Source organism: Toxotes jaculatrix, chromosome 7 (genome assembly GCF_017976425.1).
Source record: "Toxotes jaculatrix isolate fToxJac2 chromosome 7, fToxJac2.pri, whole genome shotgun sequence".
Lineage (NCBI taxonomy): Eukaryota > Metazoa > Chordata > Actinopteri > Toxotidae > Toxotes > Toxotes jaculatrix.
Window position 1 is genome coordinate 396,319 of NC_054400.1, and position 13,553 is coordinate 409,871.

General features: G+C 46.2%; 1 protein-coding gene across 1 annotated transcript; it reads right to left on the reverse strand.

Moving 5' to 3' along the window:
• Positions 1-1,037: 1,037 nt before the first annotated feature.
• LOC121184380 (nucleus accumbens-associated protein 2-like) lies at positions 1,038-13,154 on the reverse strand. The gene is made up of 8 exons (XM_041042013.1): positions 13,079-13,154; positions 6,506-7,249; positions 5,841-6,058; positions 4,753-5,012; positions 4,082-4,258; positions 3,762-3,867; positions 2,779-2,876; positions 1,038-2,021 (listed from the first exon to the last, which is right to left on the reverse strand). Exons 2-8 carry the CDS (start codon positions 6,956-6,958, stop codon positions 1,375-1,377), a joined length of 1,959 nt encoding a protein of 652 aa, XP_040897947.1. The 5' UTR covers positions 6,959-7,249; positions 13,079-13,154; the 3' UTR covers positions 1,038-1,374.
• Positions 13,155-13,553: the final 399 nt, after the last annotated feature.

A 13,553-nucleotide genomic window follows, 5' to 3' on the forward strand; every position in this document is an offset into this window, starting at 1 on the left:
ATGCATGTTGTTGTGATCGGATTCGCTGGCAGTGTGACCGGGGCACTGTGATTGGCTGCCGACTGTTTGCGGGGCTATGATTTGTTGCTGTGGGTGAGATGCAATATGATTGGTCAGTGAGGTATGAGAAGTGCAGCGACTGGCTGAGACGATGACTGGACTGCTGTAATTGGCTAGTGAGGTTTACGGCGTTCAGAATGGCGCCGGGGTCCGAACTCCGCTTCCCAGCATGCAGAGCAGCAGCAGAGGGCTCCGGGCCCGTCCTGCGCTGCTCTGATTACAGATGAATTAAACAGAAAGCACATTTATACTGATGGTAGATTTCTTGAGTATCCTGGATTTTCCAGATTCTCGTTCAGTAAACTGCTCTTTATATTTCCAGTGAGATCCCTGTGATTTGATTTTTACATTTAACCCCACACCCCAGCAGTGATCTTGATCTCAGTATAAGTATTTGATTAAATAAAGGTTATATATGTTACATTTATATTTTTAATGTTGAACAAATGAGTACACAACAAACAATGTATGTTTATTAAAAAACGTGTCTCATAATTACACCTGACTTGTGTTTGTACAAAAATCAGATTTAAGCTTCACATCTGCACAGATGTTAGATTGGAAAGTATATGTCCATACATGTAAACATATATAATCTGCTCACTGGGTTTGTTCATGATGCTGCTGCAGCAGCAGGTGAAACAGGAAGTCTGCAGGATGAATCTCAGACGTTATCTGACCTTTCTTTATTGTTGTCCTGATGATCGGTCTGAGACAAAGGACAACGTTCCTCATACTGAGTGGAGACAGATGTAAGACCTGTTAGTGTTGATTATAGACACGACTGAAGTAATAACATCCTGAGGATTTCTCTGTTCTTCTTGTCTGACAAGCTAACAATGTAAAGTTTGTCCAGAGGGTGGCGCTAGAGTTGTTTAAATACTGAGGATGTATGGATGGAAGTCTGGTGTTTATGTTTCAGCTCAGATGAAACAGAAACGCAGGAGCAGCCGTGGTCTGATTATCAAGAAGCTTTATTGTCATTGTCAGAGTGAATATAATCATCATCATCATCATCATCATCATCATCATCAGTCCTGATGCTGTGGGCCTGTGTGCTGGACTGCAGGAGGCTGTTAACATGCAGCAGAGCCGAGCAGACAGACAGGTAGACAGAAAGAAGGACAGACAGACAGGTACAGGAGCTGACAGACAGAGGTAGGTCAGACAGACAGGGGGGTAAAGAGGTAGACAGGTAGTGAGGTAGGGGAGCAGACACAGGTAGAGACACAAAGACAGGTAGGTAGGCAGATAGGTGGGGGGCAGGTAGCTATTGTGTTATTTACATACAGGTAGGCAGATGCGATAGAAAGCTTATTGGCTGTCTTCCAGAGGCTCCGCACCCCTCTCTTCTGTGTCAGCCAATCCTCTGTGAGGAGGGGCAGGCTCTGCAGGCTGGGGGGACGGGTGTGAGGAGGATGAGGAGGAGGAAGAGGAGGTGGAAGACAGGGAGAGGGGGGGGTCTGACGGTGGTTCAGTCTGTAGCCTCCCTCCACCATCTGCCTCGCCTCCCATCAGCCCCTCCTCCACCTGCCCACCACCTCCCCCTCCTCCTCCTCCTCCCCCACGCGACCCAGCAAACTGCAGGTGAGGCAGGAGAGTGGCCGGCACCTCCTTCTCCCTCTCTCTCTCCCCAGCTGCCTCCCTCTCACGTCGCTCGGAGTACAGCGGAGCCTCCAGGCCGAGGTAGGAGGCGCTGAGCTGCCGCAGGTCCAGCTCAAAGGGGCTGCCGCTGGGCTGCACCGCCACTTCTCCTCCCTGACTTCCACCTCCTCCAGTTCCTCCTCCTCTCTTAACCTTCCGGGGGTGGGACGAGGCGGAGGTGGGGAGGCCGTCAGGGAGGAGCGACTGGATCTTTGGGAGCCAACGTTTCCGGACTCTTCGGGCATTGGTGCACATGTCGGCTGCGATGACGTTCATTTCACTCTCCTTAAAGTTAGGAGCAAAGTTCTGACAATAGACTGAGGAGGAGGAGGTGGAAGGAGGGGGGAGAGGAGGAGAAGGAGGAAATAAATTAGAAGGATGGGGGGGTTGAGGAGAGGGGGAGCAACAGGAGCAGGAGTACAGGAAAAGTGAAGAGGAGGAGGGTAAAGAGAAGGAAAAGGAGAAAAGGTGGAGGAAGATGATGCCAATGAGAAAGGGGAAGAAGAAGAGGAGGGGAAAGCACAACAAGAAGGAGGGAGGAGGAATGCAAGGGAGGATACGACAGCGAGGGTGAGGAAGAAAGAAATGTCTCAGTATTTTCAAATTACAGTAAAAAGACATGAATCCATGAGTCAGACTCTGTGTGTGTGTGTGTGTGTGTGTGGCTATCTTTGTGAGGACCAGTTTGAGATTTATATACCTTGGGAGTGAGGACATTTCCATACAGTTCTACAGGGGACACGTCCCGTCCTCACGCCTTTGAGTGGCAGTTTGAATCAGGTCCAGGTTAGAATCAGGTGTAGGGTTATGGTGTCCTCACAATTATAGGAAGACCACTGTGTTTCTGTGTCCCCTTGTTTTACTTTACTTGTGGGATCCAACATCTTTATGGGGACAAAGTGCTGGACCCCATAACTTCAAGTCTGTGTGTGGGTCCAGGTTTCAGTGTTCAGGTCAGAATCAGGTTGAGGTCAGGGGCCAGGGAATATATCATGTCAAGGACGGGTCCCCACAAAGACCAGAAAACAAAGACGTGTGGGTGTGTGCGTGTGCATCTATGAGTGTGTGTCTTACGTTTGACAGTGTTTAACACTCGGTTGTCCAGGGGCTTTCGGCTCGGATCATTGGTGGAGGAGCGGATCCCTGTCCCACAGCTATTGGCCAGAGTGTTTCTATGGATACCATAACAACCCAATCAGCACCTATACCAAGCTTTAGATTAGCTCGCTCTGCCTCTCTCTCTCCGTCTGAGACAATGTGACAGAGCAGTTATGTAAAGCAGCAGCTGGATCCTGGAGGAAGCTGCTGACTGTCAGAACCTTCTGGAATGTTTAACACAGCCTCGTGTCACACCGCGTTGGATGGTGTCACATGACGTCTGATGATGTCAGAGCATCTGGGCATGACACACGATCAATGACGTCTCATCTTTGTTCACTTTGAAATATATTTGACATATTAACAAACATAATCTCTGCTTCGAAGCAACGGTGATCAGTTACTCAGATCAATAAAACATCAGAAAATGCCCATCAAAGTTTCCTACAGTCCAAGCTGATGATCCAAATATAATCAGTTCAAGTTTCTCTCTCATTTGAGAACCTGGAACCACGAACTACCTGCAATTTTCACTTCTCTTAAATAATGAACTGCTAATTAAAGCAGCTGCAGTCTAATTTTCTCACAATCGTCTTCACTGATAAAGTCGATTGTGAGGCTAATTGTTGCCGCTCTGCTTTTAAGTGACAGTGGACCAGTTGACAGAGGTTAAATTGACCCTTCAAATCAGATAACTGCTTACTGTTATACATGGTTTCACATGGACATGGACATGGACATTTCATGTATACAAAAATGTATGTATGTATATATCTATATCTATATATACATCAGTTTGCAATGCAATGTGCACATATATGTTTTAGAGATGTACATACACCGTCCATTTCAGAAGTATACAGAAACAGACATGCTTCCAGTCTTTATGCTAAGCTAACATAAGCTAACCACCTCCTGGATCCCTCTCTCTTCAGACTCAGCAGAGTTTAACAGCTCACCTGTCAAAGAACGTTGCCAGCAGTCTCCTGAGCAGCACCTTGTGTTTGACTCCAGCACACAGGTGACAGTTCATCAGCTGACCCCGTGTCATAAACACACCTGAACCTGAAAACACACACAGACACACACCAGAATGTGACATAACCACGGTTTCATTTCTTTAATTCGTCTGACTCTAACTCAGCTCCTCAGACAGTTTTGTGTCTAATGACTTTCCTAACAAACCTGATATCCATGACAACGGAAAGACAAGAGCTGAGTCTAAAATCACTGCTTGTCTTTTACCTGGCATTTTCACATCTTTATCAGAGTGTCCTACCTGCCACGAGCTCCACCTTCTCCCCCGGGTCACCCTCAGTGTAGAGCGAAGGGTGGCAGCGATACCCGATCTGACTGATCAGACTGGCAGGTAGGGCCATGTTGTCTCGACCAACTAGCACACAGGGCCGACGCTCATTAGCCAAAGGGAGAGGCAGCATCTCCATCTTCTCTTGGACTAGACCAATGAGAAACAGGGAGACAAGAGGGAAGGTGGAGTGACAGAAGATATAAAAACAAGACAAAAGTAGAATGAACCTGTCAAGTTTTGAAGCCAATACTCATGTCTTAAGCTGCAGTTCCTCTACTGTCCACTAGATGCTGCTCCAAGAAAACCGAAAAAGAGTGTGTTGATTCCAATCGGAAAACTATGAGGTAAGACTAGTTTTAAGGGAACACCATGGCATTTTGGGAAAATCCAAATGTCCAGTCTGCCCCATGCTTGCAGACAGCTCTGGGTGCTTGCAGACAGAAAGTTCAATAAGTCCTTAAGCACCAATGATTGTCACAAATCATAATTCATCAAGTTTACTAAGGACCTCAAGTGGACTTTCTCTGGACTTCCAGGAAGTCTACTGAGGTGATAGAGCTCAACTTCATTCACACAATAAGGAAGCATACATACCGGTTCACTTCACTTTTCAAATGGGGTCATACCATGAAGGAACTTACTGTAGGGGTTTCCAGGATGTCCATAGATGTGTTGGTAGAGTCCAGGGTGAACAGTGTTGCTATAGTAATCCTCCTCCAGCTCCTCCTCAGTAGGGGGGTGAGAGGGAGGAGAGTCTGTGGGGAGACTGGATCCTCCTGGACTGGAGCGCCCCCCGCCTGCCAGCAGGTAGGACTGCAACCCTGGAACCAAACCTCCACTTGCACCCAGATAACAAAGAGCACTGCTCCTGGAGGTCTGGATGTCCCCAGCAATGTCCACTCTGAGGACAGAAAAAAAGGGGAGACTGACCGATGACATCCAGTGTTAAAAATGTGTGGTGGTTTGCTTTTGATGCAGAATTAATTTATTAAACCAGAAGTAACAGATGTAAGTAACAGAATAATTTTGGTCTATAATGAGTTCTTTTTGCATCACAGGTCAAAGGAAGCAGGCGTTCGGGCAGACCAAGACAGACCTCTGTTAGAACAATGCAGGGGGGAGATTGTTGCTTCTGGTGCTTCAGAGACTATGAAATACTATGAAATCTAGTATGAGTAACAGATGTGTGAATATGAGGGTTTATCAGATCCCAAAACACTACACGGAGGTTTCTAAGACTGTGACACGGGATTTTCTAACACTGAAAAAATTATCACAACAGTAATTATTTTATCTTTTGTCCCAATGATTGTGAGGTAAACAACAGAAATACTCTGTTCAAGTTACAAAGTAATCCACCAGCAATGTGTGGCACTGGCAACCATAGCGCCTTCACTTGCAATGCTGCGTTATGTTACTACAAAAGTTCAGCCAGGTTCAACTTTTTTGTTGGATGACCCTCTGTCTCGGCACCCCCGCTGGGCCACACAACTGGACAGTCTGAATTCAGCCAATTCCTAACAACAGAGACCTGACCTGGGACCAGAGTCAGTCCATGTCAACTGAACTACTCACAACTAGCAGATGTACTCAGCTGGCGAAATGGGTGACAAATAGACATTACTTTTTTAAGGGGTTGCAAGACCAAAAGGTTGGGAATCACTGGTCTAGGCCACTTGGACACAAAAATGATCCCATAGATCTAAATCTAACTCCTGTTTGTCCTCACCTGGCCTCCTCTCCTTCTCCTGGTGCTCCTCCTCCATTCTCCTCAGCAGGAGGAGTGTCAGCTCTCTCCTGTTTGATCCTGCTGACAGCTAGAAGCAGCTCTTCGGGGCTTAAGGCCGGCTGGTCTGGACTGGCCTCCTGCAGCTGGGGGGCGCTGTGCTGCTGCTGAGGCAGGACCATTGGGGTGTCGAAGCCCCCAAGCTCATCTGCTGAGGTTGTCTGTAATAAAGAGATGCTGCTGTACTGTAACACATCTTCTGTGTTGACATCTTCTGTGTTTACCTCCACATCTTCTGTGTTGAGGTAAAATGGTTAAACCTCATCAACTCTTCCTACTCATAGCTGGGGCCTTAAGAAAAAACACACTCATGTTGGTTAAAATATCTTGTTTATGGGAAAAACACAAATTGTGACATCACTTCTTGGGGTGTGGCCAGAGAAGGTTTGGACCTATCAGCAGGTTCAGATAAAAAAAAACCATGAGCTGCAGTTTCTCTAATGTCCACTAGATGCTGCAGTGATCAAACTCTGTATTAATGTGATGCTTTGATGCTGATGCAGCTACCGGGTTTACCTGGACCAGCTACTAGCTATCCACTCTACAGATTTTGGTGTACCTGTACTAATTCAGCCTATATACAGCATTGTGGGCGTGGTCAAACCAACCTGTGAGTCACAGCAGAGAGGAGAAGAGGAGGAAGAGGTCTTCATCATCATCAGCTCCATGCCGCGTTCCACAATGTTCTGGATCTGCAGGTACCCAGCGGTGTACATGAGCACCAGCTGTTCACTGGCAGCCATGCTGAGGCGTCCCGTATAGCAGAACGACAGAATCTGCTGGAAACAAGTTGGCGTTACAGAGGATGGCAGCTCGAACACTGCCTGGGAGGAGGAGGAGGTGGAGGAAGAGGATGATGAGGAGCAGTCAGCCGCAGAGCTGAAGAGGTCTCTGAAGTACAGGGAGGAGGCGGCAAGGACGGCCCGGTGCGCCTTGAAGGCCTGACCCTGCACCAGGATGGAGACGTCGCAGTAGTGACCCAGCAACCGCTGCTCGTTCAGGCTGCCCAGCACACTGCTGCCGAAGTCCGGGATCTCCACCTGCAGCAGTCCCTCTGACATGGTGAAGGCTGGAGGTCCAAAGGAGGACAGGACAGAGGGTCTCTGAGGGTTTGGACTAGCTGGTGGACAGAAGGAGATGGTCCTGAGCAGCCAGAGTTGGACTGATGGGGGTGATGGTTCAGTGTTTAGGTGTCAGGAATGCTGCAGATATCTCCTCCAAAACATCTCAGATACATAATGTCATCAGAGGTCAGGCCTGGGGGTGGGGGGTGTTCAGGTAACGAGCCAAAACAAGATGGGAGGGGGGGCTGTAGATCATCAGGATCAGGTCAACTCAGCACAGGGAAACAGCTAGAACATGAAGAAGGAGGGAGGAGAGAGAGGCAGAGGGGGGAGGTGGGAGGAGAGGTTTAAAGCATCACAGTTTCACACCTTCACCTTTACCTGAGGAAACACCAATCACATCTGATACACCGCTGTGTGTCTGCCTCTTCTCCTCATTTTATCATTTTATTTAATCATAATAATTATGACACATGAAACACGTCACATGATAAACATAATTAAAAATCAATAAAATGTAGTAAGAAATGGGATTAAAATGTGTGGTCATGTGATAAAACTGAACAAAAACGAAGAAGAAGCTGAAAATGATCCAAAGAAACTTCACATTTCCCAAACTGTCCATGTCGACTGTGACATGGTTGAAAACTCTGGAAAAAGCAGTAAGTGAACCCTGTTTTTCCAAAGGTTTCACTTTTTTTCTTAGTCGTGAAATTTCAGATTTAATGTTGTGCCCACGGGGATCAGAACGAGGCCCTGGTGATCATTTTATATAGAAATGAAATTTGTGACACAGCAGAAACATTGCAGTTTGTCATGTTTGCAGATGATACAAATTATTTTTGTTGTGGAGACATTTAAAAATACTGAAAATAAAATTAGCTAAACTTCACTCATCACCACATCCCAGTAAAACCAGATTCCAGATGTTTTCTGTGGAACCAAAAAGAGGATGAAGTCAGAATTTCGATAGATGGAGTTTATTTTAAAATGATATTTAAAATCAGGTCTTTGTAAGTACAGACTCAGTTGGAAATCTCTCAGCACATGTTGGACAACATGGTGCCTCAAACATTGTCACTTATTTGGCTGAACTTCAGTGGCTGTGTGGAGATGTGGGGCAACAGATACACAGCTGATCTAAAGCCTCTGTATAAAATAAGAGGAGAGAAATGAGAAGGAAACATCCAGGGAACAATGGAATGAAGGGAATGAAGGGAACAAACCAACAAGTTACAGGTAAAGAAACAGAAACATGTGGTTGAATTCAAAACCTTGTTCATTACGTTCAGAGCCACAAACAGAGAGATTGTTCATGTTCACATCAGCTGATGATGATCACATGAGGACGTTTGGTTTTAACTCAGTCATTACAAACTATGTGAAATCTGACATATGTTTTAACATTAAAGAAAATGTGGACAGACTGAAGAGCTGAACAATATGAGCCAGACGAGTAATGTTTGTGTTTGGTCTTTGTGCGTGTGTGTGTGTGTGTGTGTGTATACACATGTTCTTATGTGTTAGATGGTGTGATGTGATGTCTTATAAACTGTACTATAGACATATAGACATTTGGACAGGCTGTGTTTGTCTGTTGTGTGTTTCAGGTGCTTTGGGAGCTCCTCACTTAGCACTGAGACCACCTGAGGGAAGAAGCTCCTCCTGAGCCTCTCAGTGTTGGTTCTCTGGCTCTGGTATCTTTCCCCTGACCTCAGCACTGAGAACAGGATGTGGTCTGGGAGCCTGGGATCTTTAAGCATCCTCCTCGCACCGGTTTTGCACCGTTGTGTGTGAATGTCCGGCAGGGCAGGGAGGGAGCACTTTGCAGCATCCTTAGCTGAGCGCACCACCATGGCCAGTGTTCTGCAGTACTGTTCCATGACGTCACCAAACCATGCCATGATGTTACCAACCAGGAAGCTCTCAAAGGTGTCTGTATAAAATGTCCTGAGCACCTGCTGGGGGAGCCTGAACTTGGCCAGGGAGCGCAGAAAGGAATCCCTGTCAGATTGTTTGTGTGACTTCAACAATCTCACGTAAGGTACATGAAGCTCCTCACTCTGTCCGCTGGATCCCTGTTGGTGGAAGGGCATTAGGGAGTGCATGCCTTGAGGAGGGGTTTCTCTTTAGAATCCGTAACAGTCTGCACACTCTGCCACAGACGTCTGATGGTGGATCAATCCACCCGCGGCTTCTGGTTTGGGAAAACCTTGAATGTGTGGTGGGTTCAGTGCCCCCCTGTCAGGAACTGTCTGTGGCTTAGCACCACTTCTGATTGATGTTGATGATGAGCTGTGTGACAACATCTCCAGGTACGTGTCATGAAGAGCAGCCTGCAGTGTGGCCTCTGATTGGGCAGTACAGGACCTGACTTTGTGCATCTCCGACTCCTCCTTCAGCCTTTGGTTAAGTGTTGGCATTAGTAACATGGCAGAATGGCCTAACCAAGCACCGGTGTGGAGATCATGCTGTGCATAGCAGTGATCCAGGCTCCTCATGTGGTGTTACATGTGATGTGCTGGAAAAAGTTGGGTAAAACTTTTTTAGGTTTGCTTTGTTCCCTGTGATGAGCAGTGCAGCGTCTGAAGTGAGCAGATGTGCTTGTACAGGACAGTGAGTGTTGTATCAGTGCTGCCGTGTGGTGGAATATAAACACAGAGTCAGAGCAGGGGTTAATTCCCTTTGAAGATAAAAGGCCTGACACTCCTCCGCTTTTTCCTAAGTCCTTCATCCTGTCTTTGCAGTGTCCAGAGAATCTGGACAGTTGTAAGAAGTGGTCCGGCACTGTCAGGATGAGCCACGTCTCTGTGAGGCATAGGACACTGGACTCTCTGAAGTCCCACAAGGACCTGATTAAGGCCCTAAGTTTGCCTAGTTTGTTTTCAAGGGATTGGGCATTTGCTAACATGATGCTAGCAAGTGGTGACACACACATATCGACACACACAACCAAGACCTGCAGCACTAAAACCAGACCCTACCTGAACTGATTAGATTGAGTAGAATTTGGACCTGGTCTGATTTGAAGACCTCTACCCAGATGGTTGAAGGTGTCCCACAGGGATCAACATTAGGCACCCTGCTCTACACGTAAATAATTATTTGTTCTCCAGTCTAAATATGTGATGTAAATTTTTATGCTGATGACACTGTCTTTTTTATTTTATCAGCTCTACTGCACACCCGGTTTGAAGTTTTTTCCAAAGTTAAAAAAGATTACATTTGCTTTTCACAAGAACTCAAAGCTTTGAAATGTTTACTCTGACTTGTGCTCTTAATGGAAATCTAGTCAACACAGTCCAGTAGTAAGTCCCAAACCTGAGGTCTTAACTATATTTAATAATAAATGACAGGCGAATAAAAGATAATTTGTTTAGAGATAACTCAAATTCATGTTGAACACTTCTATGAAAACATAAAAATAAAACTAACACCTCTGTTCTAAACTCCAGAAAGTTATAACCCTACAAGTGTTCCGGTCTGATGTCAAAGAGAAGGAAGAAGAAGAAGGAAGAGGAGGCCAGACAGAGGAACAATAACAGCAACGTGGGATGAAAGTTCAGATGCATCAGCTCTGGTGTGACTTGTGGAAAAACCACAGCAAGAATCGCAAACAGTGGGAACAGTGTCACAGAACGTTTCTGAACGAGAGGAGGAAACCTGTAGCCTACATAGAACTGTAATTAATTTCATTTGAATGTGTCGTCAAAATATTCAAATCCTGAAATGTGACAATAATTATCTTTGAACTCTGACAGCTTGTGTCTGTTCGAGCAAAGCTCCAAACACAATATTTACAAAGGATAACTTTAGCTTATTTAGGCTAATGTTAGCTTGCTTAGGCTAACATAGTGACAGTCTGTAATTCTAGCGGGCGGCCATCATGACTGTTCAGCCTGTCAGAATGTAATGATTTTTAATTTAACTCTATTGGTCTGTTACCATGTTGGTCCATTTAAACTCCTGTTTTCACACTGTTGATATGGAGGGGTGTGTGTGTGTGTGTGTGTCGCTCAGGTACATCAGTTAGGCTGATGGTATCAGGGTTGTACAGAAATACAGACTGAACCATTGTGTTTTACAAAAGCACAAATCTCTGATGTCTCAGTTCAGTAATTTGGTTTGAAAGCAGATTTTCTCACAAAACTCATGTTGGACACGTCATTCGATAACAAACTATTTAAACTTGATTCCTACCGAGTAATTTCCTGTTCACTGGCGTTACCTAACTGTCCCTCTCGTGTCTGAAGTGTGTTCAAAACTCAGCTGTGAGGATTTTAAGCAGCGTGACTCGCTCGGCTGACTCTGGTTTCCTGTTGCTTGTGCCTTGATGACTTCTGAAGCTCTGATGGGCTTTGACCCTGTTCTAAAAACTAAACACTCCTTTAGATTTTAGTTCTAACAGCTTAACTTGTCTTATTTGACCTGATGAAATGTTTTACTCTTTTATCTTTGGATCGCAGCTGATGATGTCTTGCTTTCTGAGGTCTTCTGGCCTACTCCACTTTGTCAGACAGGTTCTGTTTAAGTGATTTCCTGATTCAACAGGTGTGGCAGTAATCAGGCCTGGGTGTGGCTCGTGAGACTGAACTCAGCTTTCCAAAAAAATGTGATTAACCACAGTTAATTCATGATTTAACAACGGAGGGCAGTTACTTTTTCACACAGGGCTGGGCAGGTTCAGATAGCTTTCTCCCACAATAAATCATTTATCTTTGTTTAATATTTAAATTTGTTTGATGATCTAAAACATTTAAGTGTGACACGAAATCAGGAAGAGGAACATTCACCACAGTGTCATGAATTCACCGCTGCAGATGCAGTCACACTGTGAGTTATGATTAAAGGTCAGAGGTCATCACTGAGCCATATCCTTTATGTTTAAACCACTGAGATTCTTCACATCCACCACCCAGACTTCACCCGACCACAGCCAACAGTTCTGTGTCAGTGAAGAAGCTGATACAGAACCAGTCTGTGGGTCAGCGTGAAAGGTTCCTCATGAAAACCCTGAACTGGGACACACTGGTTTCCAGTATGACACACCTTACTGCTGGAACAGCAAACTGAGTGTGTGTGTTGACTGTGTTGATGTTGATGTGTGTAAAAACAGCGTCTTTACTTCCTCCTACAAACCATGTTAGTCTCCAGCACACGAACCCACCAGGCCGTCGCAGGTCTCTGAGCCAGGTGTCACACTGCAACCCCCTGACCCCCCCACAACTCAAACACACAGAGTCCAGTTCACTTCAGCTGAGGTGCTTTCTGGTGGTCACACCGATCCTGCAATACACTACAGTCCAACACAGCCCAGCAGAATTGACTAGCATCCTAGTACAGTCCATTAGAGTCCAGTGCAGTCTTGTACCGTCCAGCATGGTCCAGTCCAGTAAAGTCCAGCAAAATCCAGTTCAGTACAGTACTGTACAACAGTATCCAAAAGTGTCCAGCAGCAACGAGGACAGTACAGTCTATTCTAGTCCAGTCTCTTACAGTACACCTGAGTTCAGCAGAGTCCAGTTCAGTCCAGTACAGTAAAGCACAATGGAGTCCAGCACAGTCTAGTAAAGTCAAGGACAGTCCAGTCCAGTCCAGCACAGAGGAGGCTAGCAGATCCTAGTCCAGTACAGTACAATGCAGTAAAGTATGATAGATACCATTAAAGAACAGTAGAGACAAATATAGTCCAAGCCACTCTAGTGCATTATAGTAGAGACCAGCAGAGTCCAGTAAAGTCCAGCCCAGTACATTACAGTCTAGTACAGACCAGTAGAGTCTGCTCCAGTTTAAAAGAGACAAATATAGTCCAGTAGAGTCCAGTACAGTTTAGTGCAGGGAGAGTTCAGTCTGTTTCAGAGTTCAGTTCAGTACAGTTCAGTTACTGTTGTTTACAGTGCTGCTGCAGCAGAGAGACAGACAGACAGTGTGAGCAGACAGACAGACAGCAGTGTAAACAGACAGAGAGACAGGTACATAAAGAAACAGACAGACGGGTTAAAGAGAGACAGAAACACATCAAATAGTTCCAGAGTGCAGAGACAGACAGACAGACAGTACAGATGCAGCTGGAGGAGGATGTCAGATAGACAGGTGAACAGACAGACAGCTCCTCACCTCCTCTCTGCTCCTCTTCCTCCTCGGCTTCCCCTCCATGCAGCAGGCAGGACGGCTGGCTGTGAGAGGTTTTCTTCTTCTCCTCCGCTCAGTCAACGCATCGTCTGGTGTGTCACGAGGGGGGGGGGGTGAGGGGGGAGGAGAGGTGGGTGAGGAGGGGGGAGGTAGAGACACAGCAGACAGCCGAGGAGGAGGAGGAGGGAGGAAGAGGAGGAGTCATCTGAGGACAGTGAGGGAGCTAATGCGGCTAAGTGCCCTGCAGAGGACGAGAGAGGGAGAGAGAGAGAGAGAGGTCGAGAGACAGAGGGAGAGAGCTAGGAGAGAGAGGCGGGCGAGCATGCATTACACAGCTCATCTGCTATAGAGAAGAACACACTGCAAGGTTGAATATTAAAGAGGCAGATATCCATGAACACGCTAAAAACACACGTGGAGACTGTCACACACTGCCACACACAATGACGTGTGTGTGTGT

What these genes read in the sequence shown, in the direction of transcription:
- LOC121184380 (XM_041042013.1), bottom strand. Translation starts at nt 6,958, where the DNA reads ATGTCAGAGGGACTGCTGCAGGTGGAGATCCCGGACTTCGGCAGCAGT. An exon ending in CTCTCTGCTGTGACTCACAG is followed by an intron (nt 6,059 to 6,505) that starts GTTGGTTTGACC and finishes TCTTTATTACAG; the next exon opens with ACAACCTCAGCAGATGAGCT. An exon ending in GAAGGTGGAGCTCGTGGCAG is followed by an intron (nt 3,868 to 4,081) that starts GTAGGACACTCT and finishes GTGTGTTTTCAG; the next exon opens with GTTCAGGTGTGTTTATGACA.